The 27,988-nt window shown below is 36.9% G+C and overlaps 1 protein-coding gene across 1 annotated transcript in view; it reads right to left on the reverse strand.

Moving 5' to 3' along the window:
• The window catches only part of CDH7 (cadherin 7), an 83,423-nt gene that overhangs the window by 48,196 nt on the left and 7,239 nt on the right, over window positions 1–27,988 (reverse strand). Inside the window, exon 2 of the mRNA XM_063165583.1 lies at window positions 26,023–26,429. Coding sequence (XP_063021653.1) covers window positions 26,023–26,232 — 210 coding nt within the window. The 5' untranslated portion in view covers window positions 26,233–26,429. The remainder of the gene's footprint in view (window positions 1–26,022; window positions 26,430–27,988) is intronic.

The raw sequence follows: 27,988 nt of genomic DNA on the forward strand, positions 1-27,988 counted from the left end.
ATTGTGGCTCTCCAGTTTGCCTTGCCTTTCACTTGGCTTATTTTCAGTACAAGATTCATGATCCAGTTCTTGTATGCTGATCCTACAGCTTTTTTGTTGCATACTGCATATATTTAATGTGAAGATTCTAAGAGTTCTGGATTTGGGTGATCCCTGCATATACAAGAGTACATGAGAACAGGAAAGGGAAGCAACAATCCTCTAGAGAGAGATGATGTACTTTTTACCAGGAGGATAACTTTTGATGTGCTAGGAAGGTTAGCAGAGAGCTAACAGATCTAATAATAAAAGCCACATAAGCCTTGTTGAGGCAGAGGGACAATGTACATAAAAAGTTAACTTTTTTTTGTTCTTTAGAAGATAATTTATTGTTGACTGTGAACTCAAGCTAAAAAAGCACTTAATCTCTTTAGGTTCTCAGTTTTAGAAAATACTTGCTGGATATGTGTGAGAGCTGGAAGCAGTCAGCTTCACTAAAGAGCAAAGGTGTTATTACCGTAACTCTTTTAATAAACCAAATTTTCTCTCAGACTTTTTTGGCCCTACAGCAATATAGCTTACTCTAGTGTCTCCCCTAATGCATTTATGTCTATGTGGACTTTTAGGTTGGTAATTATTCTAGGGAATTCAAAATAAAAGGTTTTTTTCAAAATTCCCAATACTCAACAGTTTCTAGATATTGCCTATTTTAAAATCTGTACAACTAAAAATTATATATTTTAGTATCACTTGCCATTGAAGTAATAAAGCAGTATTTCCAATAGAGAAGGAGAATAATTTTTCTGAGTAAGCAGAGATACTGCACTGAAGTATTAAAAGCATTTAAAGTACTAAAAGCACCTTATCTGGCCGCTACTCATCTCTTGTATGTCTGAATGGGAGGCTTGCTCTTTTTCTGATTTTCAGTTCAGGCTCCTTTAAAGCAGGTGCAATGTTCATATGCCTCTCTTTTCTGATTTATCTTTCTTAAAGATCTATCTTTGCTTTTGCTTCTATCTGTGCCAGCATGGTTAATGATTCATTACAGAGGTTATAGATTATTGGTGAAGAAGAAAATCGAAGGGAGAACATGAGGAGCTGATCGTTTTTTGACACTAGCAGAATGACAGAAGCAATGGAGATAAAGAGATGGACAGGAGAAACATCAGATGCTTCAATACAATCTAGATTCATTGCTCTCTAAGACCAAAGGAAATGTGCTCTCCTTTGCAGAACTGAAATGTTTCCTCAAGGAGGATTTGCCTTGTCTGCACCCCTTCCTTTCTCTCTATGAAAGTAACTAGAAAGGGAGGAGAGGAATGAAAACTGCCTCCTCCTCATGCCCTATGCAGCATCCATCATTATTTGTGATATGGAACTGTCAGGACTTTATTCCTACCTCCTCACAAAATGCAAGGAGGCACTAAGAATCAAAAACAACGATGAAAAAGAAAAAAAACTCCAAACTAGAAGCAATCTTTTAGTCCATTTTATAACCACAATTTACTATCACAAAACAACTGAGACCAGATTGTGGGAAGAATAAACTTTTCTTCATGCCACCTTCTCCCCCTCATCCTTCTGGGAAGACTTAAAAAGAGTATATAAAGATTAAGTATGTAATTTCTAAAAGGCTAAAGAAAGCTGGTGATTTGAAACAAAACCACCATTTTTCCACTTCTATTAATTTTGGTCATCACAACAGCCATGTTCTTAAAACTGCCGTTCTCGGATTTTCTTGAAGTCAATATTTATTATGGTTACACATACAAAGTTTTCAAATCCCTTTTCCCCTCAGATTAGTATGTGTTTTGTGATGACTCATAAAGTACTAGATATTTATAGGGGTTTTACCTCCTTTTCTTTTTCTTTTCTTTTAATGTAACAATATATTTATTAACTATCAGGATAACTAAGGGTTCAGTGCTGGTGCTTTGGAACAATTTCAATGCAAATAATAGCTAATACTTAAAATTTAACCTAGATGATGTAGTTAACATTTCATTAAAATCTAATGTGCACACATACCACGTTTCTGCAATGTCTAAGGGCTTCACAAACCCATTAGCTACTAATAGGATCACTGTTTTCAGAGGGAGCCATGAAACTATCATTCTTGTAAACTGAAACCATATTTCAGTAACAACAGCCTAAGACATTTTTTTTAATTTATCTTTCAGTCTGTTTACGGAAGTCATGAGGGAAAGAAAAAGATTCCTCAACATTTTATTGATGTCAGCAAAGGCCTGTGATTCATATAATTGACTTTATACCCAGGCACCAGTGAAAGTATTATTCAGTAGGTAATGATTTTCTTATAAAAGTCTATTCCCCAAGAAACGTTGAGAAAGTGATAAAGGAGCTCCTGGAGGGCTTTTGTTTGCTTTTGGTTTTATTAATTTATGTAAAACTATAGTATAAGCCTAGGCTCAGAAAGAAATACTCTGGTCTCCATTCTGTGCTTTCAGCACAACAGATAATACTGAGGACAAGAGATCAAGTCAATATAATCGGCTATACCCAAAACTCCAACACATTTAATTAGAGTTTGAACAGAAGGAATCTGCTTGTAATGCTGCCAGAGTTTCCGTGTCTCAGCAATGTTGTCAGCATAGTGGGGAACCAGCACAGACAACGGCGTCACTGTGGCACAATTTGCCATGTTGACATACTGGCAATTTCATGCACTGTTCTGTTGCCTTCAGACTTGCTCTTTGTCAGGCAAGTGCAGAGACAGTCACAAGGGAATGCAACAAGGTCTCATGCTGCAGACCACAGTATAACCACGTTATATTTATCTAACACAAGGAGTTGGTGACAGGGTTGCTAAAAATCTGGTCAGCCCAGACAAGACCTCTCTTCTGACTTGATTTAAAATATCCAAAACAGTGTCTGGAGTGCTCAGAGCTGACCAAAGACCTAAGAACTTCTGAGATAATTGAGGTCCAGGACATTTCAGAGATCTCCTCACATTCAGCACTGACCTTACAGACTGCCTGAACTCAGACTGCCTCTGAATCATATTTTGTTTTGACACAGGTAATACTAGAGTCCTATGAAGGACCACAAGGCAGATATATATCTGCCCAGGATCACCACATATGCAATGAGGTCATCAAAAACTACCTATCAAATGAACACATTTCAGATTCAAGGTAAAACCAAGGTACATCCCTTTGGGAGTATCAGTTTTCATCCCACAGATTGTCCTCAAAAGTCCTCCTGCAGGCAAAATGTATGACATTTGGTGTAATTTGAACCTTCAAGACCTTCATAATTCAACAGTATATAAAACCAGTGAGAATAAAGCTTTGTCTACAATCAAGGTATCCAGTCATTTTTAAGAAAGCAGAGGATGACGCAAAATAAATACAAATGTTTAACAAGAAAGAGAAAAAAATAAATAAATAAACAAATAAAAGGTAAAAATATTCACAAACCAAAAGCCAAAGTGAACATGGATATATCTGAAGTGCAAGAATAGTACTTCAGAGAAATGTTGTATAACTTTACCATCATCTTCTTTTCATACACTGCTTAATGCAACAGCAATTTAAAAAAATGATTACCTGAAACTGGTCAAGTGTCATTTTATTGAGGATGTGCAATACCACTACTCCAAGTGTACAGAAAAAAACAAAAACAAAAAAAAAAGGAGGTAAAAAAAAAGGAAGAAGTTGAAATTTAAATTGCCATTGGTTTCAAAGTCCTGAGATCAGAGGAGAAAACAAAATAAACATGATTAATGGGCTGGGAGAGTATTATAACTGTCAGCTAACTTTGAGTGAACTAGGTATTTTTCTTTAGAAAAACAATCCTCAAACAATCCTTAATTCCGCTGTTAATACAGTTTTCTGTAAAAACTGCTGTTAAAAACTGCTGTTTTCTGTTAAAACTGCTTCTCTGTTACAGAATGAATGTTTCTTGCCTAAGAAACTAAAATAGTAAGAATTTGTATTAATTTACTTATGCTCTTCCATCATCACACTTGGAATAAGCAGTTAGGTTTTACTATTCCCTCCGTCCTCTGTATTGTTTCCAAATAAAATTTCAGAGTTCAGTTAAAGTCTTTATACAGTCCTTATTCTTTTAAGTGGTAGGTCAGTGCTCCAGGAGGATAATAATCTTATCACCTCAGCAACATGAAGTGAAGTGAATATTTAATTTTGCCAACCTTTCGAAAATGGGGATTAAAGAGGAAAAGGAACAGTGAGAAACTTCATTTCCTTGATGGCTACTGTTCAAACAAAATTCAAATTAGAAGTACTAAAATTCGAAATCTTTCACTTCATAATATTCCAGTTAGCATCTAAGTAAGCCCTCAAGGCTTCTAGGTTGAAGACAAAGTTCAGAAGAATAGTCCCCCTTGGAATAACTGATACTGTCATCTAAAGGCTATTGAATTGAATAATTAATAGGAAATACTGAAAACTTGATGTGATAAGACCATCCATATCACATTTCTATGATATTTTTTCTCTTAATAATACTCAACTGTGTCTGTAGCATTGTCTCTCCTCGTGTATACTCACATAATGTAGGTCTTTATATAGACAGAGATTGTATATCTATACATACGTTTAAGTGTGTATATGTACATGTACACATGTGTATACAAACAGATGTACCCTTTCCTTTTCTGTCCTTTTCCAGTCTCTGCAGCTGCTGTAGTCACAAATCTGTGCTTTTTCCGCTCCCCAGTTTTAATAAGAGCACAAAATGCCCTGTGGCGACAGGGAATTGTGCAGCCAGCCCATTAAGTTTACTGCAGCTACAGGAGGAACTCAGAAGCAGCTGCTGCTGTGGAGGGAGCTGAGTGGGCATATGTAGCTGGCTGAGTATTCTTGAGGAGTTTTAATGGGCCATCATCATGACATGTCACTCCCCAAAATGACTGTTTGTCATTCACTCTCGTAAAAAGACAGTTTGGCAGCTTTGGGAGGTAGAAACCATCTGCATACTGTGCATCATCACGTGCTAATTGCATAATATTTATTGGGGGTGGGGGGACAGCAATACTGTATTGTAGCACCACCAAGAGCCTATAGATAACATAACACGTTCATAACACGAAGTACAAAAAAGGAGACCTGCTTTCCCCTCATACTCAGGCTTCAAACTTTTCAGAAATCGGCTTCCTAGAATGGAAACAGACCATGCTGTTTGCAGACAACATGCACACTGGAATCCTTACAGAGCTTTTCAATATTCAGCATTGCGTGGGGTTTTTGGTTCAGTTGTTTTCTCTTTTTTTTTTTTTTTTTTGGTGGTGCTGGTGGTGGTGATGTTTGTTTTCTTCCCCACACTACTCTCAGTCTATCAGTATTTATTCCTAGGAGTACTCATTCTACACACATCAGTAAAAAAATCAGCATCATTGACAAACCAACATAGAATGGATTTACCATCTGACTTACTTTTTTTTATAAAACCAGCTGGTTTTAGGCAAATAGACTTAATTTTTGCTTAAAGAAACTAATGACTCAAACCTCATTTATACAACTGCCTAATACAATTAAATCATGTGAAAAAAAACACTGCAGTGAAACTCTGAATCTTTGCTCTTACTAGCTCTATTTTGGGTCTTGCTTCTTCTCCAGGGAAGGGCCTAAGTTCACTTCCATAGATGCCAACAGAATTTCCACATGATCCATATCTATTCATAGTGCACCAAACAACTTGCTGTTATATACTAAAGCGACAGATTTGCTGGTCCAGTGGTTTGATTTATTTTGTTGCCAAGAATCACTGAAGCTGTAAGACAAAATTCCCTTAAAGTCACTACACTCTATTTCAGCAGTATAATAAACTTGCTTCAAGGATGCTTCCTTCCTGCCTTCTCCACATATGGCTTCTACAAATGTGTTCAAGATTTAAAAATGTAGCATGGCAAACAAATACCAAAGTTCTCAGCATACTTCATAGAAGATTATCTCTGGGCTAGCAGATGTTCATGGGCTTGAAAAGTTTATGTATGTGTAGCAGCTTGCAGAAACAGAACCTTCAAGAAACTTCTCTCATTCTTCTTCTCAAATTACTTCCTCACTCTATGTGCAATAATTTCTGTTTGCACAGTATTAGCACACATACAGTGAAGTACTGTTTCTTGAGCATGTATTTTTCAGGAACGAAACACATACATAGGTGCACAAATATGTAAATTTATAGGAATATGTATATTTTTCCTTCTTATACCACTGTACATACTTCTGTTAGTTATTTCAGTACAGTTTATTTTTTTAGTAAGTTAGTTAGTTATTATAACCAGACAATGCATGCATGCACTGTCCCTTATATCACAGAAAGAAGGGAAAGAGAGTAAATGAAACAAGAAAAGCAGTAACAGAATTTATGTACCTTCAATAATGAAAAATTAATGCTTTTACTTTTTTATCTCTCCTTGAAAACAGAAATAAGACATTAGAATACAAATATGGTAATTGGAAAGTTGTTTCTCCCATAATGCTTTTTCTACTCAGCCATAATAATTTGGGACTAGGATTTCAACCATGGAAAATGAGAGCACATTAGAGGATCTATTTTTTCATCTCTAACTCAGTAATCTATAGAATCATCTGTAACAGCACTGCACAGGAAAAATAATCATACACACTTCTTGTTTGACTATCATATCAATAATACCAAATTTACAAACAAAAATTCATTTGCTATTACAGTATTTTCTGAGCTATGTACTTATACTGAATGTATTTATTTTAGCTTGGAAATTATACCTCCCATACTGTCTCTTCTTTGTCAAACTACTGATCTATAGTTTAGAGTGATTATCCTCTTTCTGCTTCAACTATCCAAAATAGCTTGCAGCATTGCTTTGTTGATAATGATTTTTCTCATAGGAACCTGCTTCCAAAGAACATTAGTACCAAGGAATAGACACCCAGAGGGTGCAGAGCTTTCTTCATTTGCTTTTGTTTTGGTTTTATGTTGTATCAATTCCTCACATTTAATTTGCTTTTGAAAGTTTAATGCTACTAAAGATCGACTCATAATCTTACCTTGTGTGTTAGCTGGAAGTGCTGACACACTGAGAGACTGGAAGACAATGGTAAAATACCTAACTGTAAAACAGTGTCAGTAACTAGGATTAAGTGTCTGGAGAAGTTTATAACGTACTGGACTACATAAGAGAGTATGATCTGATCATTTTAGTGATTAAAGACTTGCAGTACAGAAAAAATGTAGTTAACTCGGTCCACATACTCACTAATCTTTAATTTCCTGAAAACAACTATGGACTTGTTAATCAATATTTAAAGAACCTGTCGGAACAAAACAGAATTTACATGTTGGTCTAAGTAAAAATTTTAATTTTTAACAAAAATGATAGTACAAATGTCAGAGTAACAGTGCTTGTTATTGAGTTTTCTTCTTAAAAAACTAAATTCCCATTGTCTTTCTTTATAAAATTCTGTATGTTCGAATGCAATACTTGATGCTGACTTTCAGGAAGATATATAGTCCAATTTAAGTTGACAATTCTCCATATGAACAAATTGGTTATATGTTATAAAATATTTCACACCATCCAGGTATTTCCCAAAGCATTTTCACAAATTAATCCATAGATCTTCTCACTAAAATCAAAGGGACTACTCTTAGACCCAAAGAGCAAAATTAGAATTTTGACACAATGCCCACATTGGATATAATTAGTACCTTGGAAGGTACTTTGTGGAGAAAGTCACAAGTGCCCAGAGCTGACAGTGGGTCAAGGAGAAAAGTCAGTAACAGAGAATTTAAACACAAAATTTTACTATAGCATTTTAAAATGAGTGAATTGTTGCATATGTAAAGAGTAGGAATGAATATCTATAGTAAAGCATTATTGTTTCCCTGCTAGTATGACAATGTAAGATGAAAAACCAGTACATGGCCAAATAAAGTGGAGAGTATTAGATACCTTCATGTAGACACTTATGTTGTAAAATGAGTTCAGGTAAAAAAGAGCAAAATAATCTCTTGGTTAATTTGTAATCATAAACCACAGGTTACTGTTGCTATGTGTTTACATTTCATTTACAATCTCTTTTAGAGTCTGACTTGATAAACACCATAATATTTCTGTTAATACTTTCCATTAACTGCTGTGACCCATTTCTAACTCTGCAGTAAATATAAAAGTAAAGGTAAAACACTGAATGACAAATAAAGCGCTCTCTTTTTCAGCAGACTAGAGGAAAATTTTTATTTTCTTTCCCCTACTATTATGTATTTCACTGAAGGTAGCTTATCATATTGAATTTTACCCAAAAATATTTCTCAAGTCCATCCATCCACCCATATATATACTGGCCTGTAATTCACAGCTCATTGTTTAAAATTCGCTTCAAAACCTGGGGAAATTTAACCTGGTGCTAACACCACATTAAACCTGGTTTAGAATTTTCTAACTTAGGAAATCATCCTTATCCACGTGGATCATGTCAGGACTTGCTTAACAGTCATGAAAGCTGGTACTAAGCATATGTCTAAGTATCTTTCTGAAACAACCCCTTAACCCCTGCTCTAAGAGGAAGGTTGCTTTAATGAACATGTGTGTCACATATGCCTAATTATAAGAAGCAGAACTGAAAGATTAAGAGATTTCCTTACATAAATTCACACAGTAGCTTCTCAGTATTCAGAACAAGCTGAAGCAGAGTATGCTCAGTAAATATGGACACTTGAAAGTCTGCTTGAAACTGTTCAGATCATTTAAAGTGATCTTTTGTGGATAGATACTTTAAGAACTTTGATTTCTCCCTAGCTTTTTTTTTTTTTTTTAACCATTCAAACTTGCAGGCCTGCAAGGATTTTCAGCTGATCTCAAGATACTAATTCATATCTTGATAGGCATTTAAACTTCACAGGATTAAGTGCTGGGAAATAAATGCTTTTAATGCCCAGGTTTTCTACTTGTTTTTCAGAAAATATTTGAGGGGGAGGATAATGCCTTATTCAAACCCATAAAAACTGCCTTAACATGAACAATACTAGGTTAATTGTAAATCCTCCCAGCTTAGAAGGATTTTAACAGTTCTATGTAAAAGGCAGTGCTCTCCTAGTGCCTTTTTTATGCTGGTGTTTACAACAAGCTTTTAACAAAGAAAATCTCACCAAATTTCTCTGCAGTCATTATACCTTGTTTCCTTAAATCATATGTTGCCGTTTCAGATGATGAGAGAAGATATTTATGAGGTAAAACTGAACTTCACTTGTATTTAAAAAAACCAAACAAACAAGGATATGAGATATGCCATATACAATGATGATGCTGAGATTTTTTTTCATCTGTTTTCACCATTACATATTCTTACTGTATTTCTTACTCATTGCCATTAAATGCTGGTGATACAGGCAATGTATGTGCCACTAATAAACAAATTCTGAGAAAATAGTGAAATGGAAGGTGTTATTTTACACTGTTCATATATACTTGCTGAATCTACCTTAAAATTCAAATTATGCACACCTGTTTCTAATTCTGTAAGCTATTTGGATTCTACTGAAAATTTTAGTGTCTTCTTTCAAAATTGATTTCTGAGGCTTTTAGTATTTTACATATATAGAGAATTTTCAATTTCCATAGAGACCCCTCTGATTATCTAAAACAACATGTCCTTTGAACACTGTAAAGGACATTGAAAAAGGTGCATAATTAAAATTCTTACATGGTCTCTGAAGAAATTACAGCACTCTTACCTAATGATCATTTTCTTCTTGACCCCCTTCTGAGAGGGCTTTGGTTCAACGAAAATAATGCACACAGTGAGCTACTTATGAGAATACTCCCTGCTTCTGAAACATTGTGGTGAACACGAAGGTACAGGAGTTACTAGATTTGTGCATTCTGTTTTCTGCAAACAAGATCAGTCATCTGAATTTACTCACCTCTACCTCAAATGTTGCAACTCAAATGACTGCTACTATTTTCTCTGTCATACTTCTGGTGTACCACCAAGCATCTCCATAAGGGATCTCTTATTACAGTATCTGATTGTTTCATTATAGTATATGATCCATTTTATAACTAAATCTGAAAACAATGTATTACTCTTAGAGATTAGAGTTTAAATCACTATAATACTTGCCCCCAGCATCCAGGACTGATCTTTGCTAAGTTTCACTTGACACAGCATGTAAACTTCTCTACCAGATTGTCTGAGCGCTCTCAAAGCTTAATTGATCCAATTTGCATGTCTCATCCTGGCAAAATTGTGCATCATTTCTATCCTCTTGGACTAAGTGATCACAATCTAATCACTTTGTATACAAAACAGATGCAAAGTTTCCAGCTCCCTTCCATGCATCCATATTAAAGCAAGTCTAATTCGACAAACAATCTGATCTTTTTGTATTTTTATAGGATTACTGTCTCATTGATAGGCCTTCTGTCACCAATTGTAATGTTCAGAACTTTATACTCAAGGCATTTCCACTCTTGTCTCATACCTTCTGTGTGGTCCATTAAAATGAGCATTTCATTTAAGAAAGTCCCCTTAGGGAAGCTCTATAAAGCTTGGTGTAAATCAGCACAGCTCCGTGCACTGAAAGAAAGGTACAGTTTCTATTAATTGAGGATCCCGTAGCTTTAAGGGGAAAAATAATTAATTATATCCCTATTAATTGGCCTCTGAGCCTTCTACACTAATAGATAATGCCAAACTTTTATACTTGTTAAAAGAAAAATGGTATTTTCAGTAAATATTAATTAATATTAATTGTTTCTGCACATGAAAATATCTTATTTATGCTATTTTGCTGTAAATTGTCCCTTCAAAACTACACAAGTTGTCATATAAACACAACAGCATTTTAGTAAATAGTTATGTTGTTTACAAATAGCTGAAAGTTACCTTGTAAAAATAACAAATAACAAAATAACAAATAAGAGCTTCTGCAAAGAAAAGTCACAAGCAGATTAGTCAAATTAATGAAATATCTACACACTTCAAATCACTAAAATCAAACTTTCTGAAGTGGACAGAAAGTTCTATTTCCTAATCTCACTAGTGATTCACTAATAGAATTTATATTCTCTGCCTGTCTCTAGTTTATGCACAAGTTCAAAGGTCGCTGTGTTTCTTCAGCCACACTCTCACCACATATTCCAATCTGTTGAATTCATTGTCCAATAGTACCCCCTGCTCTTCTGAGAGTTTGTAGCGGGCATATTTTTTTCTTACATACATCCTTTTCATCACTTCTTCCACTTTTCTGCTCTCCATTAATCTCTATTCATATTTGCCCAATAAAATTCATGAGAAGGCAAAGAAATTGTTCAGAGATTTTTGAAAATTTGTTTTCAGTGAAGAATACATGAGAAACTCTAAAGCTTGTTGTTCACAGAAGTCATCAATCACTGGTGGTCAGTGTTCATGACACTCATGATAAGGAATACCCCTCAGTTTGCTCTGCAGCTACTTTTAAAACTTGTGGAAGACTAGAAGGTAAAACCAGTGCCTACATAAAAGACTAAAGAAATTAGAATACATTATTAAATTCTGTAATAAATTTTAGCAAAGGTAAAGCATGCCAGTTCACTTATAAAACCATGCTTTTGTGTCCATATATACACAAAAATAGTGGTACAAGTGGAAGGATGGTAGCGCACCAGCAAATCTAGTGAATTCAATATTAACTGGTAAAAATCAAAACTAATTAATCAACCAAGCCAATTTAATAATTTAAAAAATGCATTGGGACAGTAAAAGACCTTCTATTAGTATGCATCATGATAAAAAGTAATAGCATTAAACCAGCAATTCCATTCCTTGTCTTGCATTTCATACCCAGTGGACGGGTCACATGCAAGCTGTTCATACTGCACTCTTGGTAGAGTCTTTGCCCTGATTACAAAAGCAAGTAAAGCCCCTGCTATCTTCAGATTCTGTTCTAATTTTAAAAATGTAGGGCCCCATAGTTTACAATAGGATTTTGCAGGTGCAAGTCAGTGAAACATAATAAACAAGTCTGAGGATGACACTCAGTTTGCTGTCTCTCAGCTGTGTTAGCTCAGCGGGACTAATGGCAATAATAAGTGAGAAAAAAATTACCACTGGAACAGGCGGGTGTGACTCACATATAGAATTCATCTACTGAGTAACACAGTATAATTTTATGCAGTCTCTTTTAAGAGCAAATTTTCTGCTAGTCTGTAAACCATCAGACACATATTAAACCATCATATTGTTTGTATGAGTTTCCAAGCCTATGTGAAGACTCAGGGCCCTGAGTAGCCATTGCCATGTGACAACCTACTGCTTTTTCTGACACTCCACCCTGAAGGTATTTAAATACTGAGATAAAAGATTTATCAATGCTTTTGTTGAGCCCAAACTTACAGGAAAATATCAGGGAGGGCCTATTGATTACAGAGACATACTACTTCAGTAACACATAAAGAAAAACTCTTACCTTGCCTTACAAGACATCATTTATAAGGTGATGTTATCTTCTACCAAACATTAAATAGTACCTTTAATGTTTAAGAAAATCTACCTTATTTTATTGCACTAGTTCTATTGTAAACCAAAGATGCATTTTGATCTTGAGCATACACTGAACGTAGTGCTCATCCTCAGTTGTATCCGTATTTTCACCAGATTCAAGTTACTATGGAAGAAAAAGCATCTGGTTTCACTCCATGACTCTCTACAATGTCACACATATAATTTCTGCTGAAGTTCTCTTATCAGTAAAAGTCATTTACATGTACAGGAATGTTTGATTCCAGGGAAATTTGTGATACTGCAGATCATTTTGGTCACTAATAAATTTAACTCTTCTAACCCTGAAGGTGAAAGTCTCCCCGTTATCCTGCTAATTATTTTACAAGTAATTTTCCAAAAAATATAATCTGAGACAAAAATTGTTAGCACATCCTGCTAAAGCCTCAAACTGTGTTACAAAACGGTATTTGCATTTTAAGTATAATACAAAGCATTCATCAAAGAATCAGAGCTGGAAGACTGGCCACTGTCTAAAACACATATGACAACATAATTTCAGAAGCAAAGGTAAATATCTTCCCTTTTTAATATGGTATATAGATACAGACCTTTATATCTTTAAATCAGAAGGATCTGTCATCAGGGTGGACGTCTTAATCTTTCCATCTTCCTCACAGTCTAATTTTCTGCTTGGCAGGTATTTTGGAAGCCTGACAAAGCACCTGGGCCCTCAGTCTGTATCATCCCACACTCAAAGCACTCATTGACTTCACTTTGTGCTACTAGAAGTAAAATTGCCAAAAAAACCCAAAAATCCAGAAAGATGACTTTGTCAGTAGACTAGCAGAATGGACCATCATTGTCTACCCATCTCTGCTTACTAAAATAAGAGATGAATGGCAATTGTTGAATGTGATACTGTGACTTAGATAGTGTGGAACAGCATCGAATTTTGACAGGTCACTGAAATTAGTCTGCATGAAAAAATCTCATGCAGCCTGAAAACAGATGGGAGGAAATATAGTTACATGAAATGATCAATGTCAAAATACCAGTCTAGAAGGAAAGGTGCCTACTAGAGTTCTGAAAACCATGGATGACATTATTACATCCCTTTAGCACCCAAGAAAAAATTGCTTTGTAAGGTGTGAGCTGCCTTCTTAAATGGTAGACCAGAGAACTCATCATTTTGATTTTTGGCTCTTAATTTGGAAACAGTCTGGACATGGTCCAGTTACTTCCCTGACAGCTGCACATATTTGCATCCTTCCATCCGTCTGCTGAGAGCTCAGACTTGCTTGGACTCCTCCAGATCTTCATGTTGGTTTTTACTTACCCATGCTTTATCTTGACCCAGTAATTCTTGGAACTTCTATGTATAGAATGCTATTCTGTCTTGTCCTGGGCTGTTTGGCACTCTGCTGTTCATGTTTTAGGCTTTTTTTTTTAACAAATTCCAAATTCTCCAGCCCTTTCTGTAATGTTTTATAAGAAATATTTACATCTCTCATTTTCTATTCATTGCTTCCTTAGTCTCATTAAAGAAGCATAAAAACTTGTTCTACTAGGTTTTTGTCTTGATGATATTTGCTTTTGATGTCTTGCATCACAGATTACCTTGCTTCACACAGAGTTTTCCTCTTTTGATTAAAAATGAACTTTACTTACCTTTTTTATCTCTTTCAAATACATCTACTAGTTAACAGACCTACTCCCCTGTATATTTCTAAAACCTGGCCACCTGCCCTCCTTCTCCATCTGTGCTAACATAACCAAGTCAGGTCTGCTTTCTAGAACCCATGGGGTGGATTGAGGCGACCTAAACCAATGTGTGATTCATACAGACACATGTAGCTTCTTCAGCAAAGAGCACAGGGAATCAAGACCTACACTTAAGGTGATCCTCACCTCAATCCCTGTCCTCATTCAAAAGACCTCTGTCATCTCTATCCATGTGGATGACAACAAGGCGATCAGGAGTAGTCAGCATGGATTCATTAATGCTAATTCACACTGGACCAACCTGATTGCCTTCTGTAATGAAACTGCTTGGAGGGATGGGGGCAGTAGGTATTTTCTACTTTGACTTCAGCAAGGTTTTCAGCACTGTATCTCTCAACATCTTGACAGGCAAATTCAGGAGGTGGGGGTTGAATGAGTGCACAGTGAGGATGACTGAGAACTGGCTGAACCAGAGGGCTGCAGTCAGTGGCACAGGGTGTACCTGGAGGCCTGTCATAGTGGTGTCTCCCAAGGTTCAAAACTATGCCCAGTATTTAACTTGTTGATCAATGGCTTGGATGGAAGGGCAGCTGTCTCCTCAGTAAGTCCAGTGATGACACAAAGCCTGGAGGACTGGCCAATATCCTAGAAGGCTGGACAGCCCTTCTGAGGGACCTCGACAGGTGGGAGAGATGAACAGAGAGGAACTGTCTGCAATTCAACAAAGACAAGTGCAGGGTCCTGCCCCTGGAGAAGAATAACCCCATGGACCAGGATAGACAGAGGGTGACCTGCTGGAAGGCAGCTCTTTGGAGAAGGACCCGGGTGTTGTGGTAGACAGCAAAATGTCCAAGGGCCAGTGTGCTCTTGTGGCCAAGAAAGCCAGTGGGATCCCGGGGTGCATTAGGAACAGCACTGCCAGATGGTCAAGGAAGGTGATCCTGCCCCTTTACTTAGCCCAGGTGAGGCACATCTGGAGTGCTGGGTCCAGTTCTGGACTCCTCTGTACAAGAGAGAGCTCCATGGAGCTCCTGGAACAGGTCGAAGAGAAGGCAACAAAGATGCCTAGGGGACTGGAGCTTCTTTCTTACAAGGACAGGCTGAGGGAACTGGGCCCGTTCAGCCTCAAGCAGAGACGACTGAAAGGGGTCCCCACCAATGTCTAGAAGATTTTGAAGAGAGATGCCAAGAAGATGGAGCCAGACTCTTTACCAAGCAATAGAACAAGACATAACAGGCAGAGACGGATGCACAGAAAGGTCCATCTGAACACAAGGAAGAATTTTTTTATTGTGCAGGTGACCACACACTGGAATGGGCTACCCACAGGAGTTGTAGAATCTCCCTCACTGAAAATATTCAAGAGCTGTCTGGACACAATCCTATGACATGTGCTCTGAGATGATCCTGCTTGACCAGGGAGGTTGGACCAGACAACCCACTGTGTTCTCTCCTAACCTGAGCCATTCTGTGATTAGACTGTTACACCTTAATCTAAATTTATTTTCTCATTGATTTCAGTTTTATATCAGGCTCTAGAGTGATAAAAACCAAGTAAAATGCTTCATCATGTCCCTTCCCATCTCACACTTAATCTTTGGCCTACTTTTTCTTCTCTTTAACTTTTTCAATCTGTATGTTCCCAAACTAAAACCAATATAGGCTAGAATTTTTATCTTTTCCTTGAATCTTAAGATAAATATAAATTAAATAAATGTGTCAGTATAAGCAGGAACTATTCCTCAATGTGAGGTCCCTTCATTGCTTCCTAGACATAGATACTCACTTGTGTATATGCTTCATCAGTGCTATTATTCTAATTCCTGCATGTTTGCTCCATAAAACCTTGTTTAACATGGTTCATGTTTCAAACAACTATTATTTCCATTGCTTTGGGACTGATACTTGCTCAGAAGCATGCTTGATTCAGCATAAAGATAAAAAAACCCAGAAAAGCAATAAGGCTTTAAGATTCTCAGCATGGTAGTGGGCATGAATTTGTAAAGAAAGAAACAAACATGAATAGTGCAATTTGAATCTTACAATGAGAAAGGAAGTAACAGTCTCACTTGGCTTATTTCCTGTTTAGATGAAGCAACAATAGAGTGCTTTTGTTAACAGCTTTTCACTGTCAAAAACATATTCAAAAAAGGAGGGGATGAATGAAAGAGCAGTATGGATGAACACAAGACTACAGTGTAGACTCAAAAGGAAAACCTTTTAGAAGTATTGTTTGGTTAAGCAACAGCTAAGTGCTAAAGGGTGAAAGATGGTGGGAAGGATAACATTCTGCATATACAATAAGGATATGAACATCCAGGAGCAAGTGGAATTATTTAAGCAGTTTTTAATATGTAGACTATGTAGAATTACAGCCCTGCCAGTTTAAAAAGAAACATAAAAACATGCCAAGCACTTTTCGAAATGCCTGCTCTGCCCATATAATGTGTATAGATTGTGAAAGAAAGACAAGTTAAGTATTTTGCTAATTTATGGCATTACGTTTATACCATGATTATGGAAACTTAAGAAATGACCATCTGCTTTTCCCAGCTGTGTCTGGAAACTTTTCATTGTTACAGGATAACAAGGTAAAATTCACGTAATACAGCACCTGCCTACCTTGTAAGGAAAATGAATTGCCTGATTGCCTAGTCAGCAGGGTAACAATTTGGTACCTCAGTATGAAGTGCTTAAGCAGCTTATCATCCTTACACATGAACAATCCAACTACCAGATTTTCCATATTTTGGAAGCATTTCAAATGAAAAACAACTTTCTGGGTTCAATTCTTCTCACACATACTCCACAGCAACAGAATTGCATGTCTTGTTAAACCCTAAGGTAATTTCTCATGATTTACAGAAACAGGAAAACTAAATGAAACAGTGTGACTCTGGCAATGTTTTGTGGAAATCATGCAGAAAAATCTTACATCACCTAGAAAATTACATTAAATTTCTTTCTTTCTAGTCAGAGAGGGACTAAGAATTTTCTGTGTTGTAGGTAAAACATTTACTATGTAAGTGTCCTTTGTTATTCTTAGCATATACCTTTTGACCCACACACAATGTCACAATAAACCCCTTTGCTGCTATAGGAACATTAGAGTACTATATGAATGGAAGCCACTATTTCTTCACTCACAAAATGTGGAACATGTTCATGTATGTTGCAAATCAATCTTCAGTATTCCTCTTTCACTAACTTACAGAATAAAATATCAGTTAAATATTCAATTGTGAAATGACCAGACATTTGTATTACAACATTAATACTCTCAAATGGTCTCCAAGTGTGAATAAAACTGATCTGAAGATTTTGGACTAAATCTTCAGTTGCTCTATGAACAGTATAATTTAATAATCAAAACATATTAAAAAAATTTTAGCCTTCTTCTTGAATGTTTAGAATTAGCTTCTTCTCCCAGGGGAGGACTCTGAAAAAGACAGCTTGAGACCAAGTCAGCAAGGCATATTTTGTGTTTCCTGGTACATGAGTAATGGCGCATGAACTTCTGTATGCAAAAGAGCTGTATCTCTCTTGGCATTCCTATTTATCTGGAAGAAAAAATAAGGCTTATTCTTTGCTATGTTTATGACTTGTAGTGTGCTACTACCATACTATGTGCCTTACACCTACATAAATAACAATATTACTTTTGCAACAGCACAGGGCTGTAACATCACCAAATATTTTTACACCGACAGAACTGTTAATGGTAGTATTTTTTTTTTCAAGAACATCTGGAAGAAATAATATTAAATATATTCTTCAACTTTATGAACCTGTTTACTGATTTTGGTGATAGGTATCTGTTGCCAATGAGCTTCTTCATTGGCTAAGTTTACACTTGCCTGGAAAGGTTAAAAGGGTTCCCATTTATACATTGAGCTCAAATTAATTATAGTTAGGTGTTCATAACATTTATTTATATATCAAGTAAACAACCCCCATGCCTATTTTTAACTGGCTAATTCTCCTTCTTATAACCTTGAAATTATGAAAGATAAAGCATTATGACATCCTCAAACTTCTGCTCTTGGTATAGGCTGGTACTCATACCATGACCATGGTTTGAACAGTTGGGACAGAATTAGAGTTCTCCTAGAGCACACACTGCACTGCCTTTTCTAAGAGCTACTCGTCTCTAATTTACATGACAGTAAGTATCTCTTCCAGTGCAAAAGTGACAGAGAAGATGCTGATAGCATAAGGTAGCTAATAGTTATTCTAAAAGAACTGAGCAACTTAGTGTATTAACATCTTTCCTCTCTCAGCAGCTCCACCATTAGCACTTTGCTCAGTTACCTCTTCCAAGGAGATGCATCGTGTTGAGATAATAAGATAACACTAAAGAGATTTCCAGCACTTATCATCAGTGCATTTATGTAAAAGCCAGCTTATTGCATTCTCTGATTTTTTTTAGAATCCTTTAATATATTTGTCCCAGGTTATCCCTTTAAGTGGTTGAAGTTAGCACTGAAACTTTGACGTATGTACACAGGTGCTGTTTTATTACATGATTATTGGGGGGGGGGAAAGAGGAGCCAGATAATTAAGAAATGCAGTATAATATTTCAAAACAAATGTGAAGCAAAGAAGAAATTCAGCAGTAGAGTTATGGCAAGGCAGTAACAGTCCTGGCAGCACTTTTAGATGGTGACACGTGGAAAATACTTAATATATGAAATGAATGCCCAATGAGTCTGCAGACAGACACTTATGGCTAACAGAAGATGTATACGTGAAAAAAGGCAACATGAAAAAGGTAGTGTGACAGCAGGCTACAAGATGTAAAACTATAAAGCATATGCAGTCTGATATTTTGAAAGCAATTGGAAAACATCCTTTATCTTTTCTGGTCTGAAAGAAGATGTAGCCTTGTACTAACATAGATATTAAACAGATCTGCACTTAAAAGTTTCAAAAAACTTGTCATCTATAAATACTGGGAAGTAAAGGCAGGAAAGAGCTCTCAATTATATGTTCATAATGTTTTAAAATGTTTCATGAGTCTCATTTTCAGAAAAGAAATATTCTATCTTCATCAAAAAGAACACTAGTGACCCACTGTTCTCAAACTATTTTCAGATGTTGATTAACACTGTAGTTCTCTGAATTCTGTCACTGCTTCTTAATCTGCTATTAGTTCTCACCTTACAAGACCACTGCCTCAGAGCAGGGGTTGTGTTTGCTTGCATTTTAGATAGGAAAATAATTCATGAATGGAATCCTTTGTCTTAGAACAATGCAAATACTCACAGTCCCAGATAGCCACGGTTTTACAGCGCTGTATTTCTAATGCCATTAACACAGAACTGTGAGACACGAGGACGGACATAAAACTGGATGCTGGATGACAGCCAACAACAAGAACTAAGGGACCAAGTACATTCTCTGAAGACAAAAAGGAGAAGGAACGTCAGCTGAAGCAGCGTCAGCTTGACTGACATCAGAGCTTCAAATCTCATTCTTTCCTGAAGATAAGGCATTTTCTGATAACCAGCCAAGCATACAGGAGCCTCTCATCTACATATAATTGCAAAATTAGCTTTTACCATTGCTTTTCTATTTTGTCAGAGACTCATAAAATTTAGTTTTAAACAATGCCCAAAAGACATCCAGAGCACTGCACTGCAGGTAGAGCCTCTCACTCTGCTGAAATACAGGAATGGTATTACAGGATTACATAAATAGCATGGCTGTGCCATTGAACGAAAAATTGCCATGAGGGCTACCTAATTTACTGATGTTGTCATCACCTTCACTAACCTTCCTCTTCTGTAATGGCACATGTTAAGGATCAATGTTCCACATTATAGAAAGATCAAAAAGCTACATGTTCTGGTTCAGTATCCAACCATAAGTCTCTCAACTCTATTATAACTTTTAATAATGAAATTACATTTAAATTGTCTTTTAGTGCTTGGGCTTGTGAAATTGTCATCACTTTAAATCCCTGACATAAAAACTTCTCTAGTATCCATTCAGCTATGAGAGAAGAGGACTTCCAGTAAAAAGGGAGAGAAGAAATTGTACTGCAGCTGTTCAGGCTGATAAAATCAACCAGGAAAAGGCAGCAGATTTTAGGTTATCCTTTTGGATAATTCTTCCTGTGTGCCTTAATCTCACCATTGTCCCCAGAGACACTTTAGCCCTGCATGCTAAGGAGGGAACATTTGGATTGTCAGTCATCTCTCAGTTATTCAGGGTAATCCACATAAATTATAGCACGGAAATAGCACACAAAGCCCACACTGACTACCCAGTGAAGAAAAGGGTGTGGTACTGGGACTGGACAGAACAAGTTGAGATAGTAAAGTCATACATGTGCAGTAAAACTGAAGCATCACTTCCCCAAGACCTATTCAGTACATAAAGCAAGTAAGCAGGACTTAATTATTTTGTCTGTTCATTCATTCCACTTGGAGCACTTGTGGTAGGAAAATACTTGACAAGAATGGTTTGTCCCATTTTACTTAAAAGGTCAACTGTTATCAATTTTCACAGCACAGAAAAGCAAAGAGTTCCTGAGATGGATAAATATCAGAAATACAGCAGATTTTCTTTTTCCCTTCCGTAAATGGTCTTCTGGGAGTATATAAAACAACAGTGCTTCAAAGATTATGATAAAAGTAAAGATAACACAAATAGAAAGTGAGAAAAAAATATTACAAAGTGGAAGTTTCTTTCTGAGTTATTATGCTGTCTGTTTTCCACACAGAGGCCACAAAGATGAAAAATAGCTGCTCTGAGTTTGGTGTGTTTGAATAGGGTTTTTTTCCAAAACTTCTTGGGGTGGAAAATGAACAAAAATCTGCAGAGCTATGGGTACTCTCAACCAGGAGCTTACTTGCAGAACAGGCATGAACATTTACATTGCACAGGATGCTTAGAGAAAAAAATCAAAGCAGACTGAAGCTGAGCAGAGAGCCTTAGTCCCTCTGGATGCCTCTAGAAGCAGCAGGAGGGTCAGATCCCTCCAGGGAATTGCACCTGACTAATCTCCTTCTTCACTATGAGCAAGTGAGGCAGCCCAGTCCTTTTTACCTATATTCAGCCTTTGTAATATCACCCCATGTCCTCTCCATTTCCCTAAATGCCAGTAATATTCCCACTGTTCAGTCTAGTTTGACTGAGGGGGCAGCACCTCCACAGTACTCACTGCTTTAAAGTATTTTAGCAAAGACACTTATTATCCAACTCAGTCAAAATTCATCAGCCACATCTGAAATCGTCAGGCTATGATTCTATGAAAAGAGCCCTACTGCTGACTGCATCTGTATGGCCTGAGACAAGGTCACACCACAGATAAATATAGTATGTGAGTAATTCTGTCACCTTATTGAAATATTCACCAGCACCTTTGAAAAACAAAGCATTAATCTAAAACCCCAGTATCCTCTCCTATGCAGCCTCCTTCCCTCCAAAATGAGGAGACTGGAAAAAAAACTACCCACTCTCTATGCTAATAATAACATGAACTTGTTATATGGGTGCTTTAAAAACCCATCCTTCCTTTAAGTTCTCTTAAAACTTGTAGAACTTGCAAATTCTCTTATATGACATATTTTTTTAAGAAAAGCTTAACTTCATTTCTTATTTCACATGCACCTCATTCTGTACTACTCTGGGAAATAATAATGCAAATATTAGCTTTTATGCACTTTTGTCCAAATAGAATCCAACAGGTTTATTTACCTTAAAACAGTCAGAAGAGGCAGGTAAAATTGTGTTCAAAGGCAATGACTCTGAGATCTAGGAAACTATGGGCTCTTAGTTCACTCATTTAACCTTTTCTTGCTTTTACAATATAGAAAATGCAGGTTAGGACTTACGCTTTACTTTCTCTTACATTCTAAATAAAAAACAACACTCAGGGCATCTTATGAGTTCAAAGCATTATTTTTGAGAATTGCCAATGAGCCTCTCAAAGTTACATACTAATTTATTGGGTTTGTGCTCGGTCAAAAGTCTCTAGGTTTTATTTTTCATCGTTCATATGTTAGCAAGATCTCAAGGGAAGAGTTCAATTCCGCAAAAAGCTTGAAATGGCCCTTTACCTATACCTAAATTTAGAGCCATTGGAAAAGGAGAGTTGGTTTGGATCCTAAAGAAAACAGTGAAGCCAGCTATCAGTCAGCATCTCACATGGAGTTCAAAGATCTTTTTCGCTTCTTCAGGTATGTCTGTGGCTTCTTTTGTTTGTTTGGGATTTTCTAAACTTTCTAATAAGAAAAATGAAATTATTACTGGCAGAGATTTTGTGTCATTATAATGCCTTTGATGAGACTGATACTCTTGCAGCAGAAAACAGATTAAAACAAATAATAATAAAAAAACCCCAACCCATCAGACCAAAAAACCTCCAAACCCTGGATGTCTGATAGTTATGTAACAAAACCAAAAAAGGACCAACAAAATGTTCAAGTTCTACTTTTACTATACCCCTTTTTGCCAATGTGTACCCATGGAAACTTCAATCGCAAGACTGTATGCAACTTTTCAAATATTCAACATAATAGCATATTCAAAAAAATTTTTCCTAATTTTAGGTGTTTATGTTTCACTTAAAACTGCTCTATACTATTTTTTTTCGAAATAGATTCTCCATTACCATAATTTACAAGGAAAATATAGAGTAAGGCATTTTACAAAAACATATTACCAAGCAGTAGTAAACATTTTCCAGAAAACAGAAGCCAGCTATGCTTCTAGCTCAATAAGCATCACAGTTAACTGCCTCACCTCCTACGTGGCATGTCTGGAGAAGAACAGTGCCTATCCAAACAGTTTAATGTGTTAAACAGTTAAATGCTTCAGCCCTTCGAGTGAGCATAACACGTGTTGTGCTGACCGACAGAAAAGAACTGTATATGCTTCAGTCCACAGTCTGATTACATGTTAAGCACCTCCCAAGAAGTGCTCGAAATTACATCCAAGATGATTCAAATTCATATCATAGAGAGGAAGGACCTAAATTTTAAAAGAAGTGAATAAAAAAAGGCACCAAACTTCTGTCACCTCTGACTCCTATTAGAGTGAAATTAATGGAACTCCTCCAGAGGTTTCTCCAGAGTCACGTGAGAAACAGGCCCTGCTGCCTTAGTAAAAAAAATACATATGCATTTAGGAAAGCGAAAAAAGGCTATCAGGAAGGAAGGCTGCAGTAGAGATGCTCAGGTATAGATATGAAGCCTTGTTAAACAAACATGAAAACGCTGAAAAATTAAGGGAAGGACTTGTTTTACTGAGATGAATAGGAATCCTACTACATTATTTACAAGGAATAGGATTTTACCCAGCATGATCATGTAATTAAAGTGTCAGCAGGCAGACACCCAGGAGGACAGAGCTAGTGCTGAACACGGAATTAACATTGGTATTTCACAACTCTTGAATGATTTGCCATGTAACCCTAACATCCCCCAAATGCTGCCATCCAACCAGAATTGCCTAGGGCTTTGTAAAATTGAATAGTGGCAAGGAGACAGCATTTCCCATTACAGCTCCATTTGCTGGAGTGTTTCTGAAGCCTTTTTATCTCACAGCCCTTAAAAGCTGGAGAAAGGTCCCTCCTTCCTGGATGTGCACTAAGATTGGCACCCTGCAAAGCATCCTGAACGTAAGGCAGGGCAGGGCTGGCCTCCCCAGAAGCAGAGCACTCTGCAGAGTTTGGTTCCTGCTTCCACTTCATTTGATGAGAAAAGTGAGTTATGAGAGCTTTTTGCTTGCTGCAGCTTCCCTACCAAGGGAAAAAAAAAAAAAAGAGAGGAAAAAAAATCCATCCTTCCTATCCAAATCTCGGTTTCCTCTGTCCCTACCTGCCTGCAAAGGATTTGAATCAAGAGCAACAATGTTTTTAAGAGAAGAGGGGAGGAAGGCGACTGCTGCTCACTTCAGCCACGCTTGTAGTGGTGCTACACATAATACGTTAAGACACAGAAAGAAATTCACTTATTCACCTTTTTGCTCCCCTGTGTGGGAATGTGGCTTCGGTCATGACTGCACCTCAGGAGCCACACAGTGAAAAGCCTCTACAGTGAAAAGGTTAGGAACTGGGCACATCTTATCTTACAAGATGCTCAGCAAGGACTATGTTTCCAGGAAGATGGGCTTCTTTTTGTAAGTGAAAATTTTTATCTGCTTTTCCTACAAAATGGATTGCTGGTACAAATTCCTGAGCCAACAATTCATACTGCTGATACAAAAGCAGACTGGGCACAGAATGTTTCAGGGGAAAAAAAAAAAGGTTGTGTTTTGGAAGATATCTGCTTGTGAATCCTAGGACTCTTGCAAAGGACAGGAAAGAGCAGACTGTGAAGATAAAAATAACCACATGCATGCAAATATCATGTACTACAGCACTACCACAGCATTTTTTTGCCATAATATAGCAATCGACTGAATATGAGAATTACTACAGATCAAAACTAGTCTTCACTCATGTATTTCAAGACACTTCCTTTCCAGGAGAGAAATTCAAATTTGCAAGCCACACTTCTTTTTTTATCTATAGGAAAGGATGCCAAATAGGCCATTTCCAGAGCCACAAGACAAACTCCAACCTGAGGACAAATTTGCCTAAAAGACAAACCCACACAGGCAACCAGCAACTGTGTGGCATCAGAATGGATACTGCTACTTAATGTAAAACTTTACCAAAACTTTCAAGACCACTGTAACGTCACCACAAGATGACATTTATGATTCCAGTTCACCTTTCTTAAGGGTTCAATAATGCAAAGTACCAGTCCCAATTCAGAAAAGCACCTAACCACAAAGACAGCTGCAATCATGAAAGCAGTTCCCTATTTAACTTGATTATTCCGTTGGCATGATTAAATTCTAAGTGCTTAACTGCATTAACACAAACATGAAGGTTTTGTCTCAGTAGGATGAATTAAGTAAGCTGAAATTCATTGCACTGGTATATTTGAAGCAGTGGATTTCAGATTACTTCATCTCTTTTTCTGTAAGCGTGCTGTTGTGCCAAAAGCTGTCACTCCCTTGTTTTCTATGCATTTGCTGTATTTTAATGAGAAAGTCTATTTATTGATTCTGATATTACCGAGAAAATGGGTTTTCCTTTCAATAAGATGATTACACATAAATGTTACAGAGAAACACAAGAGGGGGTTTTGTTTTGTGGGCTTTTTTTTCCCCTGCATAATTGCTGAAGGCAGCGCATTACCCACTAGCACAAGGCAGCAAATGAGCTAAGTCCCGGATTCACAGCTGTGCTCAGTGTGCTCCATGTGCAGCGACGGGCGCTCAGAGAGAACCATTTGGGATGCCTTGATGTAAAAGGGCTGGCTCTCTACTGGACCCGTGCCCACCACAGGCGAGGTGAAGCCACAAGGCTGTGCTGTGCACAGAGGACAGCGAGGCCCCCAAGGTGACAATCTGCCAGCCAGGCAATGTCAAAGAAAAGCAGTAATGCAGACATGCCCTCCTTTTCACTCATCACACCCACAGAGGCCTGATTCTTTCTCTCTTGCTTTCAGTAGTGCTGAGTTTTAGGGAGCAAACAACGTAACATACAGAACTTCTTTTCTGGGACTACCTGCTAACTCTTAAAAAAGAATATTCATTGTTATGTTCCTCTGTTTTAAAACCTAGTATAAGGAATAAATATTTTCTTCCTATCAGTGGTGGTGAAATAGTTTCATTACTGTACTCTGTTAAACAAGCAGTGCTAATATACAGAGGTCTTAAAGAAAATTGCAACAGGAACCTTGAATTCTTACGAGAATGCAATGTGTTGCTGTTCTGAGCTAACAGAATTACAATTTTTAGATTGCATCATATAAACACATCAACAAGCAAGCATCTGCACCCTCCAAAGTTTATTTAAATCCCCTACCTTTCCTACATAGAGTGGGTCTGTACCCATGTATTCTTCCAGCACAAAGAACTGATTCCACACCCAGCTGCGTTTGGTTCTCGTCCTCCCTGATTGAAAATAGGGCTTTGACCTGGACCTTGTGATCTCTGCTTGATTCATCCCAGAAAGACACAGGAAAAGAGAGAGTATCTGAAGAAAATTGCAAAACTCCACTTTTCCCAACTTCATCTTTTTTTTTTTTTTTTTTTCTCCTCGGTGAAAGAAAAAGCCTTGACCAAAGCAGGCACAATTCCAGTTGTCTCAGTAGCTCTAGCCTCCGGCAGGGTGTCAGCTGGGAGTCCAGAGATAATAATCTGCAGAGTGGCCGATTGGAAGATGTCACCACTGCTGAACAGCCTTCACCAAAGAAATGGTGTAATGGGTACCTATCCAGGAAAAAGACAAGAACTGTAGTCAGAATTTTAATTTTTTTTTTTAGAGAATGCAAATTCTTTGCAGTTTTCACATCACGCATGGAAACTGTTTATTCATTACTTTTCTCCTCATCAACACCAATGAGTTTACATAAATCTCTCCAAGTTTATAGCGAACTTCTTGGATGGCATTACTACTGCTGATACAACTCTATTTATAGCCATAAAGTTTTCTCCTAAATGTTCTCATAATACACCAGGGTTTTGTTTTTTTTTTTCCAGTATAAATGCTAAAATTGTTCCTCTTTAAAACAATCAAAGTAAGTGTAGTTATTATTTACAGTCATTTGGTTTGATATTTTCTCTTCTGTCTGCTATGGTCTCCTTTACTTGACATTACTATGATATAATTACAAACCAGCTAGAGGCACCAAGTTGTAAAAATGGCAGGGATACATCCTAGATTAACTCTCTTCCATATAACTCAAAAGTAAAACGAAGGTGCATAAGATGAATCGGAACAATTTGATTGATTCTTAGTCACAGTACACCAGATGCTATGATGTGTTCTTATCTGAATCTGACCTGGTAAAAGGCCCTGAGTCTCCCCACTCAATTTCACTACATTCCTAAAGCAAATGTCAGGCACTGTAAGAAACATGTTAGACTACTTTATATATTTATACAGAAATATGCCCAGAAAGATCAGAAGATAATGTCATTTTGTATTTTCTCTGAAACCTTGATTTAATTATAAATGATTTTCCAGAATTAACAAATTTAAATCAGTTTTTATTTAAAAATTTAATCATTTCATAACTAATAGGAATTACTAATAAAAAACCATTTATTTTTTTAGAAAGAGAAACTTCAATACTTAAACAAGACTGTTTTCTGCTTTTTATGACTGTGAGCCTCCTCTGCCCATGTAAAAATATATACTTAGTATAATGTTTTTAAAAGTATAAATTCTGTCAGTCAGAACCAAACATTGCTTTGCCTTTTAGAAGAATCACCAGATAAGCAAAGCTGTCTTCTAAACAGACATCCTCCTTGTCCAAGTGAGCAATAAGGGAGACAAGAAGCATTCATGAAGTGCCAAACATGAAGTGGAAATAAGGATGAAATTAAAATAGATAACGGCATTAATTTGGAGTGAACTGCTGCTACTTAGGAAGCCACGGAAGAAAGAAGATTTCATCCTTTATACTTTTAATTAATCTAAAAAGGCTAGACATTAAATCGCATACACATTAAACACTCTCGACTGATTATCATAGTCCTACCCATTACTACTAAAACTGAGTGAAATGCGATATCCACTATCTGTTTTCAGTATGTCAGGCCCTTTCAGCTGCAGAACGCCTGTGCATTGTGCTGCCAAAGGTACCTAGAGGGCAGAAACATGAAACAAATAAAAAGCTCTTCTGATTACAGACTGTATGTAAAGCCTTTTTATTGTAATCCCTTCTGTGGTACTGCCCTGCACCAGAAAGGCTTTGCTTAGAGGCTGGTGGGATAAACCACAAACCCACTGAGCGTGTTTGCTAAGCAGAAGCAATTTGAAAGCT

Source organism: Melospiza melodia, chromosome 1 (assembly GCF_035770615.1).
Source record: "Melospiza melodia melodia isolate bMelMel2 chromosome 1, bMelMel2.pri, whole genome shotgun sequence".
Taxonomy (NCBI): domain Eukaryota; kingdom Metazoa; phylum Chordata; class Aves; order Passeriformes; family Passerellidae; genus Melospiza; species Melospiza melodia.